We start from the raw sequence: 24,013 nt of genomic DNA on the forward strand, positions 1-24,013 counted from the left end.
ATTCCTGTACTCGAACAGCATTCAGTTGCCAAAGACGCATGTGCTTTAAACTACCATCCCAACTGTTGCTAACAATTGTCGTACCACTGGTTGATTGGCCAAAAGGTACACTGGTTTCAATAGAATCGCCCAAAGCGGAAGTTTCGCAGCCATTCTGAAACATGGAACGATTAACTATCGATCGGAGCCCCGTAAGTCATCGAGAAACTACTTCAATGGCAACTATTGGCGATATCAGTTGTTCTCTTGTGGCATGTGTAATTGGTGTTAAAGCATGGGTTGCTTGTGCTTTGTCAAGAATCAAAAAGAAAATGTTTATTAGTACATGAAGTATGGTAAAGTACATGGCAAAGAGATAAAGCAAAAATAGAATCGTAATTCTATCTTAATTCAGTTCAATCTACTTCTCGTCAATATCCTTATTAGTCCGCTTTGGGAATCTCACGGTCCGCTGCCCTACTACTCGCGCCCCAAGTAATATTGGTGGCATATTAAGGCGTTGACCATGTATTATACGTCTTCCATATAGTAACATTATCGTGAAATAAAAGTTTAATTGTAGTAGTAATTGTAATTACCATGTGGTAAAAAGTTTGATACAGAAATGTAGTTTTGCTTACTGTTTTGCTAGCCTTTGCCGAAGCTTCTTTCGCTTTCGATAAGCAACTCTTTTCACAAAAAACGCTTTAATTGACACTACTCTTATTGAATATCATTGTTAAGAACCTTTTGTTCTTAATTATTGATGTTCATTGAAACTCTATTAGGATTGCTTAATTTAACTCTTTTTAGACAACTCTTTTTAGACAAAACTATTACTGCAGGTGGTATCCACTTAGTACACCCGCCCCGATATCCTTTTCGGGAACCTTAGTAACTGTTGCCAAAGTTTTCATTAAGCTTACCGACTAATTCTCCGCTTAAGCGAATGTAAACAGAATAACAGAAGTAGTAAAACTTCATGACAAATAAAGAAGCCTCTATCAAATCAGAAAACTATATAAAGCGACTATTTCGTTGTATTAAAAACATATTCAAAGTTTTTTTCTTAACATCAAACAAATAACAAACAAACAATCAAACAAACTCAATTGAAAATGGCTGCTCAAACTATTGCTAAGAACGACTCCACCAAGAAGAACGGTGAAAAGAAGGACAACTGCTTCATCCCAATCAGATGTGGTTGCGGCTGTTGCGTCATTGCTTAAGTAGACATTTCCTTGTCACTCCTTCCCATCTACGATTTTTAAGGTCGTATATGTGAAAGTGTAGACTATTTAGTTGAAATAAATGCTTAGGCTTATTACTTTTTGCACATTTATGTGCCTTTGTAGAATGATGTAAGTGGTAACCTCAACCCTAATTACGGTCTCAGGTGGCTAATTGTAGGGTAAAGTGGTACTGAACACTGTTGCTCCATGCCCAAAGGGGAGTTATAATGAGTGTAATTATCAGATATCCAATTTTAGAGACGCAGAGTATTGTATACTTCTAAGGTTGCATTGCCAAGTACTTCTCCAATTTGCAGCTTCAAATTAACTATGTAACCAATTGTTTCAATTGCAACAACGGGGGGGAAGGGGGGGTACACTCCATGAGGATACATGATAATTAGTAGAAACTGGCGTACTAGAAGCAATTTATAATAGTAACGAGAAGAATATAAAAGGACCACTATTTTCAATCATTCTGAAGCTTTAAATTCATTTTTCTTCACTTACAACCAATAATTTAAATTTACAATCGAAACTAACAATGGCTGCTCAAACTATCTCTAACAACTCTTCTGCTTCTTCTAAGAAGTCTGAAAACAAGGACTCTTGGGGTTGCCACTACTACCACCACCACTATGGTTGTGGCTGCTGCGTTATCGTTTGAAGTAATTATTTAGTTGCTTAGTTTTCTTCCTTGATGGGAGTTTTTATATAGCGCTAATCTATGAAGTTATGAATAAATTTTCTGGTGTAGAACTCTTGAGTACTTTAGGTTGATTAACGCATTGATGATTCAAAGTATGTTTGTTGCAAATGATTTCTCCTAATTGGACACCGACTTTAATTGCTGCAAAATGCTATATGTAGGTTGTATGACTTTGGTTTTTCTATATATTGTGTATTTTTAACATTAAATTCTTGAGTATTTCATGAGGTTAAGCATATAATTCCTTGTCATACTTTCTTCAATCATCAATTATGGTTTCAAGTAGTTAATATTCTTCAACCACTTCCATCTGGTATTCAACTAGAACCAGATCTTTTTTTTTGGTTTTTTTTGCTGAAATATTCTACCCCGACCAACAATAAAAAAATATCGAGGTTGCTAAATAGGACAGACTCCACAGGAATATGAACTAACATTGAGTTGAGCTTCTTTGATCCCAGTAAACCACAATGGGTTTACCAGTAAGGCGAACCAGTGCATTCTGTATATATATGTGTCAAGATCACAGACAGTGGAATATTTATTCAAAAGTAACTGGTGCTCCCAAATAAGGCGGTACAATTTATTTTTCCTACTACTTGGTCGTATATACAAGCGGTTGTATAGTGTAGTGGTTATCACTGTCGGTTTTGATCCGACCAACCCCGGTTCGAATCCGGGTACGACCTTTCTTTTTTTACTCAGATGCAAATGATCTCCAGGCTTAGTGACATTCTAGTTCTCGCCTAAACTAACCATCTAATGCATTTCCTGTATCAAGGTGAACGCGATGCGACGCGCTTTGAACCATAAGAATATAAGGATTAGATACCCCATTACACCAAAAGTTATGAACAGCTGGTAAACACATCAAGGATAATGAACAATTGATGGAGAAACTGAATCCCTTATTACCGTTTGCCTATTCCGGCAGCTCCACTACTAACGAATTGGCTTTAGATACAACACCAAGGAACCGGTCCGAAATAGATGAGAATGCTGCTAGTTCATATCATACAAGAGTAACGACACCCACTATTAATATACGTAGACCCAAAGGTCCTAGGCTCAAGCATGTTCCCACATTGAAGCGGAAAATGGGCGATAGTTTCTCTGAGAATGATAATATCAAGAGGAGAGTAGTGAATGATGATGAGAATACTTCATCTGAAGGAGAAACATCATTATTAGCTTCCTTTTATGACAGTAACAGAAATAATACTACTAATATTAATAATAGATTGCAAAAAGAAGCGTTGAAGAAAGAAACTCCTCCTAGCAGTCCTCCTCCCGCTGCTATATCATTGGTATCTGAATATGATTTCTTTACTAACCCTACTCAAAGTTTCCATATTCCTGATTCTCCAAGAGTTATTGATCCTTCAAGTGAAGCCAATACTGAAATAGAAGAAGAGTTTGAGCCCGAGAAAGTAGTTGCAACCCGTCCCAAATTGTATGGTCGTCATAAAGAAGATGTACCCAGTTCTGAAGTTGATTTTGGTATTGATAAATTTAATAGATTCAAATATCCTTCTATCCATGAACAGTTTTCAACGGATGGTGATATTGATAGAACCAACTATGAAAACGAAAGAGAAGCTAATTTTGAAAGAGCTAAAAGAAAACTTTTATATGCATTTGAAAACGTGGAAACTACCATTGATTTGGAAGATATGGGTCTTTATGATGTACCAGATGAAATTAAAGATTTTGATAAGTTGGTGATCTTTGAAAGTGGATCCGTATCTTATCAACTTTATCTTGCTAATAACCATATTCGACATCTTCCTCCTTCAATATTCAAGTTTACAAAATTGAATGTATTAAGCATTCGTCATAATAAACTCCGGTACATTCCTTCTTTAATCCACAAATTAAAGAACTTGACAGATCTTTCAATTGGTGCTAATGATTTGAAATACCTTTGTCCTCAAATATTGGATTTAAAAAACTTGACTACTCTTGGTGCTGGTCCTAATCCTTTTATTAAGGTTACTCCGGATGCCAAATATGTGACAACTTCAAAGAAACATCCCATTGATTCAACCAGAAGACTCAATTACATTTCTCCAATAATTTATACTGTTGAAGACCCTGGAAATCCAGCTTATAAGCTTCCAAGCTTCAAAGCCTTAGCATTGAATGAAATAGGAAAGTATGATGTTACGTATGGTGAAACCAAAAGTTGGAAGTCAAACACACCCAAGAAGCTTCATCCAATTATAACCAGGGCAATCACTAATGGTCAATATGAAGAACATTGTAGTACATGTTCTATAATAATAGTTGAACCTATTGCAGAAGCATATGAATGGTGGGATATATTACTGAATAAATTAATTCCTATTAAGAGATCATTTTGCAGTTCCAGTTGTGCAATTAGATGGGAAAATCATATGAGACATGAATATTTTAATCAAGAGGATGGTTATGATGATTTTGTTGGTAATAATTTGACATAATTACTAGGGAATGATCCCTTTTCACCATTTAATTCTCCTTCCCACCATGAACCACTTTGATTTAATATTTTTATCATATCATTCGTTTTAAACTTCAAATCTCCTGCAAGCACTCCGTTGAAATTATAAATTGCTTGACAATAATTATTATTATCAGGTGGTTGAATTTCTTTATAAGAAGGAACACTTGAAGTCAAATCTGCAAGATAATTTTCGGTGAAATTGATAATCCCAAGATTATTAAGCGATTGTTGAACAGTTTGAGTATCCCGTTCATAACATGTGATAATCTGATTAAAATCCAAATCATCCATGGTGATTTGAAATATATCAGACAATGAATTCATATTGTTATGAATTTGATAAGTAACTGTCAAATGCACATAATAAAAGATTTCAAGTAATGGTTTAAAAATCATATCAACCAATTTAAAAAAATGAGGAAGTTCTGATTTCAATGAGTGGTTTCGCTCTTGGTATACAAGTCTCAATTCTTCAGTTTTCCTTTCCAATCGAAACATTTTACTTGAATCCTTAACTGATAAGGGCGCGGTTTTCAGTCGAATCACAAGGTCTTCATATTCATTGAACACAATATCATAATCATAAAGTGAAGCTTCTCTAAGTTTACACCGAGTTTTGATATTGTTAACGATTTTTTGTAATTGAAGGGTTTTTTTAACCATTAGTTCCACCAATTGATCAAGTTCGATTTCAACAGCAGGCACAATATCTTTAACTCCGTCAATGAATAATTTTGAATTTTCCCAGTTCAAATATTCCCGTTCAAATTGAATCCGCTTACTATTAGAATCACTCCCAAATAGTTGATCTGTGGGGACATTATTCTTCAATCTTTCCTTAACTTCAACCGGTAAGCCATTTAAAGGATCATATAAATCCCGAAACGCCAATCCTATCAGTTCCAATCCCTTTAAAGCAGTTTTGGTTTCTTGAGTTGATACTTTACAATATTTCATTAGCGCTTCTAACCGCTTATCTAATCTTGTCAAGTCTTCAAAATATAAATTAAATTCCTCATCAAAAGTGTTAGTTCCAAGTTTAACTTTCCGTTTGACCATTTGAGGTACTCGCTTAAGTGCTTCCCAATCCATAATATGTGGTGGTGATTCCTATTGATACTTCAAAGAAAGTAAAGCATATGAGTTATTGTTTCTGTAAAGTTCGCATAGCACTCAATGAAATTTAGTATTTTTTATGGATGTCCATGGTTCGAACCTGGCCAGGCAGAGATCTTCTCAGGACCCGGTGATGAACCTCTACTGCTTGATGCTTCAAACATCTCTATATTAGTTGAAGAAGATTGCAAGATCTCTAATTGAGAAAGTAGTGGAGTGGCATCCTCAACTTGTATGTGACTTTTCTTGATCTCACCAGAAAGATGAATGGCTTTATCAGAAACAATTTCCTCTAAACTCTTCATTAATCTTGTACCAAACTTTTTATCTGTTGGAAGATTCAAATTGATCTTATATTGTACAGCCTTTATGGTTTTCAAATTATCAATTAATCTCTTATAATACTCTAGATGATCAAACTTTGACCTTTTATCATTGGAAATCAATGGAGGATTAATCAATAATAATGCAGCATAGTATAACATAATATGAATATGAACAGGAACATATTTCAAATTGCTGATGATATCAGTATCATTTAATACTAGATTTAAAACTGTTTGGGCTGCATTTACAGCTATATTGGCATTGATAATGGTTTCATCTTCGCAAATAAGTTCCCTATTGGAAACGAATTCTTCTTCTTCATCATCTTCATCATTTTCATCATTATCATCATCATCATTATTATGGACTTCATCATTGTGAGGTTCATGTTTCTGCTGCTTGTTTGGTTCTTCACTAACATATTGATCCCATTTGGGGAATGGACTTTTATCGTCATCTCGTATACGTAATTGTCTAACACCACTGGAATTAATATGCATCTTAGCAAAGTTATAATATATCAATGTTGATTTAGAAGACCAAACTGCCCCATAATTACCTGGTGATAACAAGACTGTCCAACTAACCATCCATTTATCAAGTTCAAGATTACTTTTGGACGGTATACCAAATGAAGATGGTGCTAGAAGCTCCCAAGCATCTCCACGGAATGCTTCATTCAATGCTTGGTTATACTCAACTTGTGAAACTAATCTCATATCGGTGAATCTCTCTTGTTTCTCCCTAGCAAGGATCATTTCATTGGATATAGTTTTAGGTTGAATTTCGTCAACCTCCTTTGCTGGTACCTCCTCAATGGCGTTATTAACACTATTATTATTATTGGTAATAGTATTGCTGATATTATTACTATCAGAAAGTAGCATTTCTCTGCTATGACTAAGTGAATAGTCATCAGCATTAATCAATGGCAGTCTGTTGAAAGTTAAACTTTGTTGACCATCAAGAACATATAACAAATACCATAGCTTAAGTCTGTCTTTATTACTTAACCCAGTGGTACTTTTCCTTTTAGGACTATCCAATCCGATTTCCTTTGCTAATTGTAATGCTAATCCAGTGAACATTTGAGAATCAGATAGCCAAAAACTACATAATACCAATGCAACAATAGTATTGAAACCTTCAACATCGTTCTTGAACTTCCCCTTATATAATACTCCTCCACATAACGAATGCAAATAAACCGTCAACTGCTTTGATTTGGAAGAAAGCTCTACATTAGGATGATGCATTGATGCGATAGTACAGATTGCACATATAAGAATGGGAGATGAATACCATATATCTTCCACTGAAAACCTTGATATCTCAAAGCCAAATAACTGTTGTGCAATGTTGGCATCAAAGAAAGTAAAGAGCTCTTCTGCTTGTTTCTTGGAAAGATACCCCTCTCTGAAGTCATCTGGAAAGTGCTCATCAGGTTCTTTTGATGATTTGATTCTTTTATCATTTGGCTTCTCTACTTCTTCTCCGTCTTCTATCTTCCTTTTAACTGGAATGTGATCTGTTTTATCGTTAGCTCCATTCGTAGGGGGACAAGGTCCATTTGAAATATACTGAAGTGGTTGAGTTGGGTATGTCATATATTGTTGTTGTTGTTGTTGTGATGGTGGTAGAGGACCAAAGGAAGTTGTTTGCGGATCACTGGGGGAATACGATCTCGAACCAGGATATGAAAAGGAAGACCCATACGGATAATGATGATGAGGATGCTGAAGGTAAGGATGCTGTGAATGCTGTGAATGCTGTGGATATTGTTGTTGTTGTTGCTGGAGCTGCTGCTGTTGTTGTATCTGAGCAAATCGCTGTTGATTATCATATAAAACAGATTGGTTAGACTTTAAGATATCAATCAAATCATTGAGCTTATTATCGAAGTTATTCAACTTGCCTTCCACCTGGTGCTTCCAATCTAACTCTGTTATCATAAGCTGAGGTCGAGGTGGAGGTGGTTGTGGTTTCAGAAGCATCATTGGATGATGATGATGAGATGAAGGTTGCACCGATTTTGTTGTTCTTGCTGGAGGAGGTGGTGGTGGTGGTTGTGTGGGATGTGCAGAAATTTGGGATACTTGCAGCAACTGAGGTATTCGAGCAAAGTTAGACTCATTTGAAGGTTCTAAGGCAAGTCCATTTGTACTAGTTGTGCTGCTTAATTGTGGAAGCTTTAATGATGGTAGCTTATGTACAAATTGACATCCATAAGCTTGTCCTGTTCTCAAACACCTCTCACAAGGTAAGTTATCGGTGTAGATACATTTGACTTTTGATTTCTTACAATTAGAACACGGCTTTGTACGCTTCTCTTTGGCCATAACGCCTTAATAGCAATATTTATTCCAAGTATCTAAGCAGAAGGCTGCCTTCTCTATTACTTTTAGAGTTAGTTAGTTACTTTTCGCGCTACCATGTTATTTTTTTCGTTTCTTCTAATCACGTGATAGAAAAGGATTAAATCTTATGCCTCATATATATAACCCCACAATTTTTGTTGATTAGTTATTCATTTGCTTTACATTTACTATATAATCAAAGATGTCTATGACTACAAAGATCGGAGCCTTTTTTGGCCCAAGCAGACAATATGCTGTTGCCGGTGCTTCCAATAGTCCCCATAAGTTCGGGTTTAAAATCTTTGATTGGTACCTTTCTCGGGATTTGAATGCTATCCCTGTGAATCCTCGGGAAAAGGAGATCATTGGCCAACCAGTAGTTCATAATATCGAGACGATTTTAAATACGTTAAAGGATAAGAAAGACCTTGATTCTTACCACTTGAGTACCAAGGATGGACTTTCTATTTCATTTTTGACTCCTCCTGAAATAACTTTAGCCACATTGGGAGAAATAGCCTCGGTTGAAGGATATAAAGATTTAATCAAAGGATTATGGTTTCAACCAGGCAGTTATAGTGAAGGTGTTATCCAAAAGGCATCTGACTTGGGTTTACTCAATAAGACAGTATATCAAGATGAATGTATCTTGATTCGTGGTGATGAAGGGTTGCTGCTGTCTGTTTCGCCCAATTTGTGAATCATATTTATATGTACTTTAATAAACCTTTGTTTTATCATTGACGATATTTTTGAAATAAGACCCCCAACTTTCATCAGTAGCCTTCTTAGTAATTTCAATATCATAGGGGAAAGGTGATGCATCCAATGATGTAATTGGAGGTATATGTTCCATATTACCATCAGCTTTATCTATTACCGCTAAAAGTGCTTGCTGGAAACTAATTTTACTTCTTTCCATAGATGATTCCATATTGGAAGTCAAACATTTAACTCGTATACACCATACTTCCCATGGGACTTGTTGTTCGTTGTTATCTTTTCCTCCGAACCATCCTGACTTCTTACGTTGATTAATTTTTTGTTTGAACACTATGGTGACTTTACCTACTTTCGAGGAATCTGTAATGAACTCTTGGGTTGCCAATTCCTCCACTCGCTTATTAATAAGTGAATGTAATTCAGGTAGATCTTTACATGTTGGACAAGTTATGCCTAAACACTCACCATTCGAGGGGGCAATAGGCCCTAGTAATCGATGAAAAAATATAGCCCATATAACCCCTTGAAATGATGTTAGTATGCCTATCATTATCATTCATATGACATGACACAATACATACCTTTAACAGTTTCCTTTAGAACAGGACGTTCAGCTTCAAGATCTATTGCAAACTCCATTCAACTAGTTTTCGGTACAACAGTAAGTATATAAAAATGCCAAAGGAAACTAGTTAAAACACTGTTATTATTATTATTATTATTATTATTGCAATCATTTTGTTGGCGAACGATCCACTTTGATCACCCCTTTGATCTGATTACATTGGGAACCAACTACATGCAGTACACGACGGTTAGTGAATCTAATCCACTATAAATATATACAAGTTACTACTACCACTACCACTACTAGCATGATCTATTTGTATACTTCATAAATATGCTCCCCCTTCTCCATTTGAGCTAATGCCTCTATGATTTTTGGAAAAACATTGTATGAAAGTTCCATCTTTTCTTCTTGTTTAAATGACCCTAAAACATACAGTGCCACATTACGATGAGCTGGTTTACCTATACCAATACCTATTTTCGTATACCCACTACCCATTGAGTTTGAAATAGACCGAAGTCCATTATGACCTCGAGCACTAGTTCCTTGTCGACGTATTTGAAACTTTCCTAGTGGTAACTGAAGTTCATCGTGTACAACAACTAATGCAGGCGAGGTAGATGATTCTTTAAGTCGACGGATTTTTTCCCACGTTTGAGAAATAGGACCACCTTGTAAATTCATTAATGAATTGGTTGACTTGAATAGCACCAAGTTTGGATGCATTTCATTAGAAAGACTAACTTCTCCATGCGGTAAGTTTCGATGTACCTTAAACGGTTCAAAATCAGTCCAATGATGCTGAACTAACTCGTTAAGAAACTGGTGTCCTACATTATGTCGAGTACTTCCATATCCATCTTCAGGATTACCTATGGATGCCAAAAGCACAAATGGTGGCTTGCCCGGAGTTAACACAGACATAGTATCTAATTTTGAAGGAGTCATATTTTTGGTAGAGGTTGACACATATCGTATCATCGATCGTATCATGGCTGTGGATCGTGCAAAACAATGAGATGAGGTAGCTTACACTCGATCGATATTCTCGGTCGAATTGTGTGGAGTAAAAGTATTCATCTCGATTGAAAAAGATTGATCTAAATAACAGGAAACGTGCAACGCCCGTATGGAAGAGCCGGTGCGAAATGTTTACCCTTCAGCTTCTTAGTTACCGCGATCCGACCTAAACTTTTACGCGTACCGTAGTGAAATCAATTTTCAATGGTCACTACAGCTATATAGACGTGACCTATATCAATATGTCTGAAAGACGAATCCATACGTTCCCTGAGGGGAACTCATTTGTCAGCTATAATCAAAATGTAGATCGTCTTACAATTGGGAACACCATTGGTCTCGTTAAGATGATCAATATTGAAGATCCAGACAAAGATCCCATCTCCATCGATATAATGGAAAATATCACCAGTTTATGTCAGCATGGCCATAGTGTGGCTGCTGCTACGATAAGTGGAGTTTTGGAACTCTTGGAAATAAGAACACCATCTAGCCGTCAAACAGTATTCCGTTCTCCGTTACCTTTACGTGCTGCGATATTCATCAATGATGGAACGCGTTTGGCATGTGGTGGTGACGACACCAAATTAATCATTATCGATTTAACAGCAGAAAATAAAGCCATCGAGATTAACATACCTGATCAGCTTGTGGACGTATCATATAATCACACTGGTGAACTTTTGGCAGTGAGTTTGTCCAATGGTGATGTATTGGTATACTCTGCCACTAATGATGAACCACGACTTGTGGAATTGCTTCCTAAAATTGGAGTACCAAAAATTCATACGTCAATGGATGAAGTGGATTATAATGGAGAGAATCAAGATGAATTGGTATGTACAAGAACTTCATGGACCACCAAAGGTGATTATTTGTTAGTGCCATCTATATCTAATTCCATCAAACTTTATGCTAGAGCCAATTGGCTTGAACCAGCAGGAGATTTTCCCCTGTCAAATAATAAAATTGTTGATTATCTGTTAAATGGTTCGGCTCTTATAGTGGCCTACACCAATGGAGAGATTGTGGTATACGATTTCAAAACGAAAAGAGAACTTAAACGTACTGCGGTGGATCTAGACGGTTACTATTTAATCGATATCCATGTATATCGTCGTAATGCGTTTTTAGGTACGTCAAAAGGTGAAATCATCGAATTAAGTAATTTTATTCCTACTAGCAATAATGCAATGAGCTACCTTTTTGACGAAGCAGAAGAATCTGAAAATGAAGATGAAGGAGAGGACGTGGAAGAAGATGAAGAAGGTGATGCTGCTGATATTCTTCGTGAGGAAGAAAACATCAAAAGCCGCAAGGTTATGCTTCATAATGAAGATTCAATGCTATTGGATGCTGATGATGAAGATGATGAACATGTACATCAATTGGGAGGTGCCAAAAGAACTCTTCTGGACCTTGAAGAGGAAAAAGGCGCTAGTGACATTGGATCAGATGATGCTCTTGATAATTTCCAAGATGCAGAAGAATTAGATGCATTATTTGGTGATAATACTTATAGTCATAAGAAGGCCCGTTTCACAAGTAATGGAAATGGATCTCATAAGCCATTTACAACAACCACAGCATCGACTTCATTTTCTACTTACAATGAAAAGGAAGTGGTTCCTTATTCACCAGGAGGAACTCCTTGGCATGGAGATCGAAGATATTTGTCTATGAACTCCATTGGATACGTTTGGATTACTAAATATGCTGATCTGACTTCTAAATCAGTGACAGTATCACTTTTCGATAGAGCAGTCCACAAAGACTATCATTTGACAGACACAGATGAATATGACCTTTGTTCCTTAAATAAGCTGGGTATTTTATTAGGAGTTTCTGGGTATTCTACTAAACATCAGGCGAATAACGGGAAGATATACTTTCGTTTTCACAGAGATAACTTTGATGCATGGGAGAAGCAAATCCCCTTACATTCGGGTGAATATGTTACCAATATCAGTCTTACACATCAACAACCAGATGAAGATGAGCGAAGACTTAACGAAGAAACCAAGATCATTGTGGGTACTAGTTTCGGATATGTTCGGATATACAATTTGTATGGTCTTTGTCTTCATATAATGAAGTTAGCACCAGTTGTTGCCACAATGTCTTCATCCAAGGGTATAGTGTTTATTATAAACCAGTTGGGTAATAATATATTTGGAGCATCGATTCTTAATACCGAAACCAATATAACTTTCCTTCAACAGAATTCAGTACTTCCCTTAAAGCAATCTCCAACAAATTCCACAGTTCCTTTAATTAAGGGGATGTTTTTCAATGAGAATGGTGACCCGTGTCTTGTAGCTGGGATTGACGACACTTTGTTAGTGATGACAGGATGGCGAGAGTCCAACAATGCAAGATGGGTACCACTTCTTAACTGTCACGAAGCCATAACAGAAGGTGGAAAAAATCCAAATAAGAAGAATTGGAAATGTTGGCCCCTTGGATTATATGAAGAGAACCTACTGTGTTTGATTCTTAAAAACAATTCACAGTACCCAGGGTTCCCCTTAAGTTTGCCCATTGAAATCAACATCCAGGTCCCCGTGAATGTCAAAGAGGACACAAGAAATGACAAGAAAGACGATGATGGTGATGAAGATGGAGAAGAGAAGGAAAATACTACTGCTGGCCAACTTGATTTAGAAGAAAGCTATATCCGTGCACTTACTATGGGGAAACTTGTCAATGATAGCTACATTGAAGAAGCTGAAGGTGAAGGAGAAGAGACAGAGAAGTTGATGGATGCCATTCAAAATTATGCTGTACAATTTGATGGGTCACTTCTCAAACTCTTTGCAGGTGCTGTTCAAAACGAACAATTGAAACGGGCATTTAGCATTGCCAGAATGATCAAATCAGAAAAGGCTCTAACCTCAGCACTTAAAATTTGCGAGCGTATGGATCAAGCAAAACTTGGGTTCCGTATAGGAGAGCTACGTAATGCTCTATTTGATGATGATGGCTTATAATAATAATATCAATACACGTATTTATAAATATACTAAGGAATCATGTATTATACATATGTACAGGTTTTCTTGGAGACCACATTCATATTTCCTTCCTTCTCCAAATTTAAAACACATATTTATATAGATATAGTCTGAGTTCAAAAATTTAAAATTGCTTTTGAACAAAGTGATAAATGATAGGAGCAACCCACAAAGCTCCAGCTATCATACCGGCAAACTTCAAGGTACCGTAAGCCATTTCCTCTTGGAGCTTAATCTTGTCTTCACTAGCGGATGGATCTGCGTACATTGTTAGATATTGAGAAGAACCTTTAAGCAAAGCAAGCATGCAATTCGACATTCACTCTAAAAATTTTTTGTAAACTAAAAAAATCGAGACAAGGTTACCCGGACATAAAGTACGGGGAATTAGTGAGCAGAGGTGACATTTGCTTCTATGTTCACAACATATTATTCACATAAGCAAATCCGTAATAGAATGTCGTCTATACGACCATTCCAAATGGATGACTTGTTCTCCGTGAACCCAATCAATATTGATCCCCTTACTGAGAACTTCAACCCCAGCTTTTATAGTCAATATTTAATTGAATGGCCCACCTTCTTTTTCAAATCAACAGAAGAAACTCATGGTCTGTTTGATCAACTGTACGAGATCAGTGGATACATGATGGGAAAGACAGAAGGTCGTCTTGATAAGAAAGAATGGCACACTCACATCACAGCAGTGACAGTGATGCCTACCTATAGGAGATTAGGACTTGCACAAGGACTCTGTGTTCAATTAGAGAAGATGAGTGTAGGAGGAGTATATGACACTTTATTCGTTGATTTATTTGTTAAGGTAACTAATTCGCTGGCTTATAAGATGTATAAAGGTTTAGGTTATTCTGTATATCGACGAGTGATTGGATATTATGGTAGAACCGTACCTGAAGATAGAAATAATCTTGATGATGAAATCGATGCATTTGATATGAGGAAAGCATTACCTCGAGATATTAAACGTGAAACTGTTAGAGATAATGGAGAAAAGGTATATGTTTTACCCAATGAGATAGAGTTTTGAAACCGAAAGCATAGGCACTGCCACAGATTAATCATATGTATATAATAATTAGGTATCATAATCAAGGCCATCTCAGCAACTTCCACTTCCACATTCCCAGAGTCCGGGTCAGGATCCTATTATTACAGAACTATTGTTGTAACTTTAGTATGATCTCTACCAGGAGTATTTAGTGACGTGCTATACCTTGTTTGATCTTAAATTATCCAAGACTTTAGGTTACCCTAGGTGTATTCATCTGATCCTATCTGAATTGTGATGCTATGCTTGATTTAATGCTTTTTCTGCGTATGATATGTACGTCCACTTGTATACGTATTCAGTTCTTGGTTTGTTTTGCTGACAATTGAACCACGAAGTTATATATATGTTGAGATACGCTTATTCTTTGTTCAAACTTATTTCATTTAATAACTAAACCCAGCTGATACTATAGTTATAAAGTATGATAGGATAGAAAATCAATGAAATTCTCAATGAGCAAGACATGCGTATAGAAGGCCCTCTGACTAAACACTATGAGTATGATATAATGGATTATATAAAGCCAAAGCTGACTACGCCAAAGGAGGTAGGTAATCTCATCTGCAGTACCTGGCTTTTTTGATAATTTGCTATGGCTTTCTGGCTTGGGCCCTACTATATTAAATCACAGCTGGTACCAGTCAGATGTCTTTTGCTTTCTTTTTGATGACTATGTTTGGTTTGGAATTTTGATTCGACAAGTTGAAATTATATTTATACACGAGGTAACTCAACTATTTGCGACCTTTCGTAAACCAATAATTCTATAAAGACGTATTTGAGTCAAATGCTAGGCATGGGATCAAGGGTGGATTGGTGGATTACACTAATCGTTACACATAACCCATATAATAATCCTGATAAGACAGTAACAGTGGTCCATCATTCATGCAAAGTATCCTGTGAACGTTTTCATACCAGTATCCCCTTTCAAATAACCAGCGGAGGATAGCACAAGCTATACCACAACCTAAGAACAACGGAGGAAGCAAAATTTGCAAAAATGGGCTTAATGCACTATAGAAATTGGAGAGACTCAGCAAACAAAAGAAAATTGAGTCTAATGCACTTAAAATTGCAATCAGCTTATACAGAACTTGGTATACCGTGGCCAGAAGGAATGTTAATTCCTTCCTTACCATTCCTTCTCCTATGCTTTTTAGATAGCACCGTTGAAACAAATCTTATCTGAGAGTTCCATACTTATTTGAAACTCCATTTAGAGTTTTCTAGAACGATGTCATTTTCAGATTCACCTTGGACTCTATCTGTTGTAGTCTAAGTTCCTGACTTCGGAGCAATTCCTGATTCATTGCTTTCTTAGGAACTTTCTGGATTTAACAAGTTCTTATCAGCTTTTGGATTCAAAGGACTATTGGTCCTTTTATTTCGTTGTAACGACATGGTCTCATGATTATCATTTGGCAAGTTTAGACTTGTTTGCGAGGTGCTGAGGCTAGGTTATACAAAATTCATCTCTTCGCCAGGTTCAGATTCAGATTCACCTGAGTAATTGAAGTGTAGGTAATATCTTGTATAGAATAGTATCTGTTAATGGTATTACCAACAATCGTTTAAGGCTAAAGAAGCGGCGATAAGAGTCTAATTAAGTGAATGATTAGGCTGCAAAATTTATATGGACCGCCATACTCGCACAAAGTGTCCGAAAAACTTTAAGGGAATAAACAAATAAATCAATTGCAAAGTCTTCTATTAATGTTCTATTAACTGAATCTGTTCTTTTTAGATCTATAAAATCCATTATCATCCTTTTCATGTTTCCTCTTTTCTCTTCCTCTTTGATGTTTCTTTAGCTTTCTCAGTGCAGCAGCTTCTGGATTTGATATTGCCATTTGTGCTCTCTTTGTCTTTCTATCAACTCTTCGTTGTTGGATTTGATGTTTAACTTTAGAATATATTAGAGTATATTCTGTTGTGCCTAATTTCGCTTCACACATTTGCATACATTCCAAAGTTAAATTGACCAATTCTGTTTCTTGTTCACTGTTATTGGCATTCAATTCAGTAAAGTTGTACAATGCAAGAAGAATCTGCTCCACAACAAATGCAAGTCTTTGTTGAGATACAATTTGGGTTAACATAGCTGCCAATTGAATAGACGATTTCTTGGATTGAAATGAATTTTTATAATTATGTTCCAGTCTTAATATCCCTGCAATCTTCTTGACAATTAACTCAATAGCAAAGGTGTAGGTTAACGATTCCTTATCATCATCATCATCATCTTCTTCATTATCAACTGGGTTTGTCTTCTGATACTTCACATTGTTGGCTTCCCAATGCATGGATATCAATACCAAATTCTTAACCACTTGAGATCCCATGGACTCAGAAATCAGAGGTGCTCCCAATTGACGAAGCAGTCTATAAGCAAGAGTTTGAATTTGATAATCACTAATTGGGAACTTGCAATCAGACATATTAGTCAAGACAAAATTAACTAATTTACTGGCCACAAGACGAACCCAAGCATGAGGAAATAATAAGGTATCAAATATCAAATACCATAATGAACCAAATTTAGTTGATAAGATCTCAGATGATTCCAAACTATTGGCTATCGTTGTAAAAACGTTCAACGTCACATAAACATATTCCCAATTGGCATCACCATTCGAACTGGTGGAACTTTGCAACACAAGTTTGATATTACTCAAAGCAATCGTATCAAGTTGTTCATTGGATCCAAAACCAAATACAGAGATATAAATTCTGTACACCAAGAACCCACATCTTCTTAATAAAAGGTTATCTTGAACAAGCCAGGCCTTGATATAATCTTCAAATTTACTCATGTTTTTAACTTGGAGTTTCTTGAACATACCAGAGATTAAACTCGTAGCCATTTCACGACATTTAGGAGAATCATCATTAATAAGAACATTGGCTAATGCTACAAAGAATGATGAACTTAATTTTTTCAATAATTGTTCTCCACATTTGTTGATAATCAAATGAAGCAATTCCATGACCGATTGTCTTCCTTCTTGAGTTGGATAGTTCAAGTTATTCACCAAAAACTTAAATTGGTTCTCCAATTTCCCTCTACCTTGATCATATTCCATCAAGAATAAGAAATAGATGTTCCGAGCCATATCTCTAATTTCCTTTGCATGATTAACAATCATATTCTTGGATACTTTTTCCATAGTATCATAGACTTCAGGTATCATTATATGTTGAGATACAACAGCCTTTAAGAAATTGAATGCCAAACCTTGACGGTTGGGTTCTTCCAAATCAGGTTGTAATCTGAGCAATAAATAACTTATGGTGGTATGTTTGATTGGAATATTCGGTTTATGTCTAATAATAGTTGCCAACAATTTCAAACTGGCTTGACATAGTTCCGAATTGGTGGAAGGGCTATCCTTCACAAAGGTCAATGTACTTCTAGTACAAGTAGTGAAGATGTTTTCCGTCTCTTCAGGGAATGAAAGTCTAATAATTTGATTCAAAACTCGAAGACAAGAAATATTGATCCCTTCATTGGTCGATTTAAGTCCTTGTTCCAACAAGGGAACAAATCCTTGCAACAATTCAGGTTTTAATAATAAATCAGGGTTTCTAGTGATAGCAGCCTTCAAGATCTCAAAGGAAAACTTTTGTAATGTTGCAATATATTGGGAGTATTCCACTTGGGGTTTTAAAACCTTGGAGTTCAATTTCACTAAGAAATGATCTTCAACTTCTGAAACAGGTTTAGGTTTAGTAGAAGTCTTTACCTCCAAGATCGATGCTGATTGGTTGTGCACTTCATAACTTAATTGAAGGATTCTGGAAGTCGAAGAAGCTTCTTGATTATGATTAAGTCCAAGAGCATAACGTTTCAATAATTCATCCAATTTATTTTCCACCTTGTTCGAAAGAGTTTCATTAAGCAACAATTTAATGGGTTCAATCAAACTACCAAATTGACTCAAAGATACAAACGATGACAAGATTTCTCCACTGTCATAACTCTTTTTATATTTGACTTCCTTCATTTTACTATGATACCCTTCAGCTTCTTTTTCTTGACCAGCTGAACCAAAGATATCTTCCATTATGATTTCAACGACTTCAACGACAGATTCATCCAAATCTCCATGGGTAAACCCAGTGGATATCGATACCAAAAGGTAATGAACAGTATAGCTTAGAACATGGATTTGGGAACCTCTTGATAAGGCTGTTTTCAACTCCTTAATAATGAACTTAAAGTATTGGGGTCCAAGGATATTAGCAATTCTCCCAAGAGTTTTCCGTATAGCTTCTCTTAATTCTTCAGAACGAGAACGCATCACTTGACAAGTGTTGGTCAATATACCAGGTAATTCCTTTTCAATTTGATCAGGTGATATTGTTAATATCAACATGGTCAAGGCTTCACATATTGGAGCTCTGGCGATGATGGTTTCATCGTCTCTTTTATTTAAAATGGCCAATAACGTGGGAGTCAATTCACCAAGAACATATTTATCAATATCCAATTGATCCTTTGGTATATTCTTAATGATATCGTCATTATCATCATTATCATGATGATGTGAGTCTTTGAAACTTGAAGACATAGCCACAACTAAGGAAACATGATCTTTCAATACTTCAGGTTTGGCAGTCTTGATATTTCCAATATATCTTTTGAACAAGGCCCTATATTGGTTCCAATTAACACCCTTTATCAATTGAGTCAAAGTGTTGAGTGCTTCGTTAGCAATGTTTCTCATCTTATCATCCGTACAAATACAATAGTGTTCAACCAATGGTAAGATATAATGAGCAACAGTGTTTTCCAGCAATTGACTCTTAAACTCAACGACTCTTTTGAGTGCTCTTTGACGACGATGCAATTGAATATGGTTAATATTGTTAAAGAAGTTGGCTTCTTCATCATTACCAAATAACAACACCTTCATATCGTTGAAATCATCAAAGTATTTTGCCAGCCCAACTATATGGGAAAGGAAACTAATATATTCTGTTTGAACGGTTTCATTCTTGTTTCTTAATCCTATTCTCAAATAAGGCAAGATGTTATCCTTTAAAACATGAATATATGGTTTGGCATCTTCCATCGAAGGTCTATTGGAGAAACAATCAATGAAACGGTTCAACATATAAGTGGAACTTGTTCTCAACGCCAACTCATCATCGAAATTAATAAAGTATAAGGAATTATAAATCAATGGAACCCATTGGATTGGACTCAACACCAAATATAATTCTTCATTGATCTTCTTATAAGCTTCGAGTCTTGTTTGGAAATCAGGTTCACTGATTCTCTTCTTGGAGAAGGAATTAAGCTCTTCAATCAAATTGCCTACTTGGTTATACTCTTGAAATTTCAAACCAATACTTTGGAATACACTAACCAATGAGTTTCTAATGTTGGTTTCCGTGAACATCTTCAACCCTTTAGAACATACAATGTATAACAGTTCAAGATCTTCAAAAGTACAGTTATAATCAATGATTATAGCTGATAATGAAGTCAATAAGTTTGCTTTATCCTTTTGGTCCAATTGACTTTGAGGTTTATCCAAAGCTTTGGTCAACGCTGGCACAAACCTTGATCGAGTGTCATCGTCATCAATATAACTACCATCCACCAATAACAACAAGATCTCGATAATTTTGGCATTCAACTCTTTGCTTTCAGATAATGTTAAGATCTCCGTAAGATTATGAAGCAATGAGTCAACCAATATGGCCAAAAGAGTATACTTTCTTTCGTCAATCCCATTTCCTTCTTTAATTGCTGTTAAGGCATTGATACTAAAGTCAAGAATCAAGTCTATAACGGAGTCTTTAGCATTTCTATTAGCTAAAAGGGAAACAATGGCGTTGGTAGTTGCAAAATCATCAACATACAAAAAGATATTCATATTGTTTGAGTTGATCCATTTGGTGATGATTCGTAATAATGAAGAAGGCTGTTGCAAGTTTTCAGCAGCAAAGTTCACCAACCGTGGCTTGACAATCAACTCATAGATATAAGGAACATAATCAACCCAATTAAAGGACCCACCCAAAAGTTCGAAGAGTTGATTCAAACATCTTAAACCATTTTGTCTAACGTTTCTTGCAGCCTTGATTAAATTGTTGTCAAGGTCTTCAACATCCATATCATTGTCAATGACTGATTGCGATACCACCAAACCGTATACCAAAGGCTTGATTGTTGTTTCAAGAACCTGATTATAGTTTGGTCCAAGAGTGTCATAGACTTCCCCCAATAAACTGATGAACCCACTCAATCTTCTTATGACAAAATGATCAATAGTTGTTGGTAATGAAGAGGTTTCAAAGTACTCAATATAACCTGTTCTGCTCGAACCTAAGCACAAGAATTCAATCATTTGTTCATTGGTTAAGTTAGGCAACACAGTGATCACAGCAAACTTCTTCCCCTGTTTACTATTACTTCTGGTAGAACCTTGAACTCTACCAAAGAGGATTCTTAATATTAATGGCATGACATCATTAATATCTTGAGTCTCAATTATAGAAGATTCAGAACTCTTTTCCATAATGAACTTGGAGATTTCATCCCGGAAGATAGTGTCATCCAATAAGTTCTTCAAGTTGTCTCTGTATTTGTTGACCGAGTTGTTGTTATAATTCAACACCACGTCCAAGGCTATCTTTTGAACCAGCAATTGTTTGTGACACAATAAACGTAAAGAATGTTGATAGAGATCTTCAGCATCTGGGATCTTCCTTAATTTTCTGAATTTGGTGAAGAGACTCATTAAATCATTACGATCCTTTAAGGTCCACAGTTCAAGTTGGGATGACTCAGTGTCACCATCACTTTCACCTCCAACTTCACCCTCATCATCAAGTCCATCACCGCCTTCTCTTCTCATTACTAAAGGAACCAATCGATCAGACTTCTTCTCGGCAACAGAAGGTATAGCTGCTAGGATTTCCAAGGCTCTGGTTCTCATGACTGAAGAATAGACATTGTCTGCACTGATGGTTTGTGCATATTCATATATGGACTTCAGTATCCAATAGTATTTACAGAAATGCATTTGATGAACCATACCAAAGCTGGAAGAGATCTGACTAGCACTTGCTTGCCATTGCAAGATATCAGAATCCGAGCCAGAGTCGGAGTTACTCAATTCAATAGCAGAATCATAGTATTGGCCATTTTGATTACTGTAATTAAAGCAAATGAACTTATAGGCCAAGTCCCAAATCAATTCAGAACATCCACAATCAATGATCTCCGGTACCACTTCAACCACAGCACTCCAACATGGTTGGAACTTATTTGTAAGTAACCCAAACAAGTAGGAACACATGATATGTTTCTCCAAGTCAGTATGGTTGTTGATCTTTTTGAATTCAATACCCAAGTTTCTAATACGTAAGGTGATGTCTCTTCCATTGGTCAAAGTCAACGGGATCTCTTCAAGGATCCTTATATCAAGAAGTACTTGAGGGTGGTTTGATTCCTTTATAAGTTTCATTAGGAGAAGGATTGCGTTGTATCTTGAATGGTGATCAGGTAATGCAAGGTTTTGAGTCAATTGAATCATCAACAGATTAATGTCAATGGTGTTAATTGAAGTGATATCAAAATTAGGCGATGAAATCAACTTTGTTAATGAACCAATGAAAATAGACGATTCTTGATACCGAGTCAAAGAGTTGATGGCTTCATGGAATACTTTGCTCAACTCATTGGAATCATTAACCGTTACGGCAATAGAGTCCAATAAGATACCAGCAACATCCTTTGAGAACTTGGAGTCAAGATTACCATTGGCTATTAAGGAATAAAATACCTTTAAGAGTCTCTGTTGTGCTTGCTCATTATCATTATCAAGAGTAGTGGAATGGTTCAACAAAAGGAGTTTCCAGTAAACATCAAGTAACTGTTGTTCCATGGTCAATTGTAAAGGCAACTTGTCTATCAAATCAGTCTGAATAGCTTTGGGGATGTAAAGGGACGATTCTATGGGGTTTTTACTTCTTGATAAGAATAATGCTAGCTTCATTCTATGGTTATCCTTGTCATTGGTGGATGCCATCATCATGATATAGTCTTGAACATATTTCTTGATGCCTAAACTTAATAATTTCTCCTTGGAAGTGTTCAAAGAAGCATCAACAAACGCAAGAAAGGCTTCACCTTCGTTTGTCTTGAGCACAAACTCAAAGAGTTGGACATGGTATTTGGTTAAAACCTGAAAATCACCATTACGGATCAACACTATGATCAAATACAGTACTGATTCCAATAACAGATAGTTAACAGTGGGTTGAAGCTTCGATATCAAGTCAATGATGACTGAAGTGAGTTGTTCCCAATCAGGAACCTTTCTACCGGACTCAGCAAACGATAATGCCATTAGAAGTTGAGTGAGTCCAATGTATTGAACATGACGTTGACGTTGATCTTGGTTCTTCTCAATATGGCTGCTGATGATCTCCAATACAACCTTATAGAAGTTTTTACACTCTTCCACAGCCCCGTGATGAAGAACATCCAATAGTATGTCTGAGACAATAGAGATGTATTTGGGTTCACCAATTTCTAAACTCATTGAGACTAAACTAGAGATAATGGTAGTGGACTTAGAATGGAATGTTTCCTTGGTGTTTTTTATGGCTTCAGAATACAATACCACTAATGTCTTTGCGTATTCATCATTATCAAGTATAAGGTCTTTTTTCATTGTATGACGAATAATATTATCCATTCCTGGACCCTTCAGTTTCCTGATTAAGAACGAAAGGGCCTCGGCACAGAACCTACTAAGATAAACTCTTTTCTGTAATTGAAGTAAAGGCATAAGTAAATCGAAAGTAGGTATGAGATCTTCAGTTAATGTACGCGATAAGTACTTAAAGGTGAATGCTAAACAGTTGAAAGCCCATTCAAGGACATGAGACGAACCAAGATTGTTTTGAGAATTATTAGGGTTCATAGTCATCACAACTTCTAATACAAGCTTTAAGTAGTCTTCGTAAAAGGGCATGAAATCAGGCCCAAGATCATGGATGAATTGTGCTAAAAGTTCAAATAACGGTTGTAAGGAGTGATTATCAATTACCTTAATATGAACGCAAAGTGCTTCAAATATAGTATCTTGATGATGCAAGATCTGAGGTAATGTCTGAGAGACGTTTTCTGTCTTATCAAGGAATTCTGTGAAATTGGCACTGATATTAACTTCTTTCCAATGTTCTAGACATGTTAAGAAGTGTGAAGTTTCGGCATAATCATGAACTCTTTTCCTAAGGTTCAAATGAGGCTCAATCTTAAGAGAGTCCACTCTTTCTTTGAAAGAACGGAATGTGTGCCTCTTTCTAGAGGATTCCGTTGTCTTTCTTAACATCGTCAACAACTTGTCAATGTATAGGAGATTGTTGGCTAACGGTGGTAAA

The 24,013-nt window shown here is 36.2% G+C and overlaps 9 protein-coding genes and 1 non-coding gene across 10 annotated transcripts; 5 read left to right on the plus strand and 5 right to left on the minus strand.

The window, feature by feature from the left end:
* Window positions 1–2,537: 2,537 nt before the first annotated feature.
* Window positions 2,538–2,609, plus strand: KQ657_000415. Its single transcript has one exon. It is a non-coding gene; the product is annotated as a tRNA-Gln (tRNA).
* Window positions 2,610–2,682: 73 nt separating this feature from the next.
* Window positions 2,683–4,320, plus strand: KQ657_000416 (uncharacterized protein; the record flags this gene model as incomplete). The annotated part of the gene is made up of 3 exons (XM_043191261.1): window positions 2,683–2,701; window positions 2,779–4,104; window positions 4,286–4,320. 3 exons carry the CDS (start codon window positions 2,683–2,685, stop codon window positions 4,318–4,320), a joined length of 1,380 nt encoding a protein of 459 aa, XP_043049273.1.
* A 28-nt stretch (window positions 4,321–4,348) lies between these two features.
* Window positions 4,349–5,497, minus strand: KQ657_000417 (uncharacterized protein; the record flags this gene model as incomplete). Its single annotated transcript, XM_043191262.1, has 1 exon — window positions 4,349–5,497. The coding sequence occupies one exon, from the start codon at window positions 5,495–5,497 to the stop codon at window positions 4,349–4,351; it is 1,149 nt and encodes a 382-aa protein (XP_043049274.1).
* Window positions 5,498–5,598: 101 nt separating this feature from the next.
* On the minus strand, window positions 5,599–8,075 carry ZCF30 (Zcf30p; the record flags this gene model as incomplete). The annotated part of the gene is made up of 2 exons (XM_043191263.1): window positions 5,599–8,037; window positions 8,070–8,075. 2 exons carry the CDS (start codon window positions 8,073–8,075, stop codon window positions 5,599–5,601), a joined length of 2,445 nt encoding a protein of 814 aa, XP_043049275.1.
* Window positions 8,076–8,407: 332 nt separating this feature from the next.
* KQ657_000419 (uncharacterized protein) lies at window positions 8,408–8,905 on the plus strand (the record flags this gene model as incomplete). The annotated part of the gene is made up of 1 exon (XM_043191264.1): window positions 8,408–8,905. The coding sequence occupies one exon, from the start codon at window positions 8,408–8,410 to the stop codon at window positions 8,903–8,905; it is 498 nt and encodes a 165-aa protein (XP_043049276.1).
* An 18-nt stretch (window positions 8,906–8,923) lies between these two features.
* Window positions 8,924–9,567, minus strand: KQ657_000420 (uncharacterized protein; the record flags this gene model as incomplete). The annotated part of the gene is made up of 2 exons (XM_043191265.1): window positions 8,924–9,450; window positions 9,510–9,567. 2 exons carry the CDS (start codon window positions 9,565–9,567, stop codon window positions 8,924–8,926), a joined length of 585 nt encoding a protein of 194 aa, XP_043049277.1.
* A 241-nt stretch (window positions 9,568–9,808) lies between these two features.
* KQ657_000421 (aminoacyl-tRNA hydrolase) lies at window positions 9,809–10,447 on the minus strand (the record flags this gene model as incomplete). The annotated part of the gene is made up of 1 exon (XM_043191266.1): window positions 9,809–10,447. The coding sequence occupies one exon, from the start codon at window positions 10,445–10,447 to the stop codon at window positions 9,809–9,811; it is 639 nt and encodes a 212-aa protein (XP_043049278.1).
* Window positions 10,448–10,761: 314 nt separating this feature from the next.
* On the plus strand, window positions 10,762–13,509 carry KQ657_000422 (chromatin-binding protein; the record flags this gene model as incomplete). The annotated part of the gene is made up of 1 exon (XM_043191267.1): window positions 10,762–13,509. One exon carries the CDS (start codon window positions 10,762–10,764, stop codon window positions 13,507–13,509), a length of 2,748 nt encoding a protein of 915 aa, XP_043049279.1.
* A 481-nt stretch (window positions 13,510–13,990) lies between these two features.
* NAT3 (peptide alpha-N-acetyltransferase complex B subunit) lies at window positions 13,991–14,581 on the plus strand (the record flags this gene model as incomplete). Its single annotated transcript, XM_043191268.1, has 1 exon — window positions 13,991–14,581. The coding sequence occupies one exon, from the start codon at window positions 13,991–13,993 to the stop codon at window positions 14,579–14,581; it is 591 nt and encodes a 196-aa protein (XP_043049280.1).
* Window positions 14,582–16,329: 1,748 nt separating this feature from the next.
* On the minus strand, window positions 16,330–23,964 carry UTP20 (Utp20p; the record flags this gene model as incomplete). The annotated part of the gene is made up of 1 exon (XM_043191269.1): window positions 16,330–23,964. The coding sequence occupies one exon, from the start codon at window positions 23,962–23,964 to the stop codon at window positions 16,330–16,332; it is 7,635 nt and encodes a 2,544-aa protein (XP_043049281.1).
* Between the last annotated feature and the right edge of the window lie 49 nt (window positions 23,965–24,013).

This window comes from Scheffersomyces spartinae (genome assembly GCF_019049425.1).
Source record: "Scheffersomyces spartinae strain ARV_011 chromosome Unknown scaffold_10, whole genome shotgun sequence".
NCBI lineage: Eukaryota > Fungi > Ascomycota > Pichiomycetes > Serinales > Debaryomycetaceae > Lizanozyma > Lizanozyma spartinae.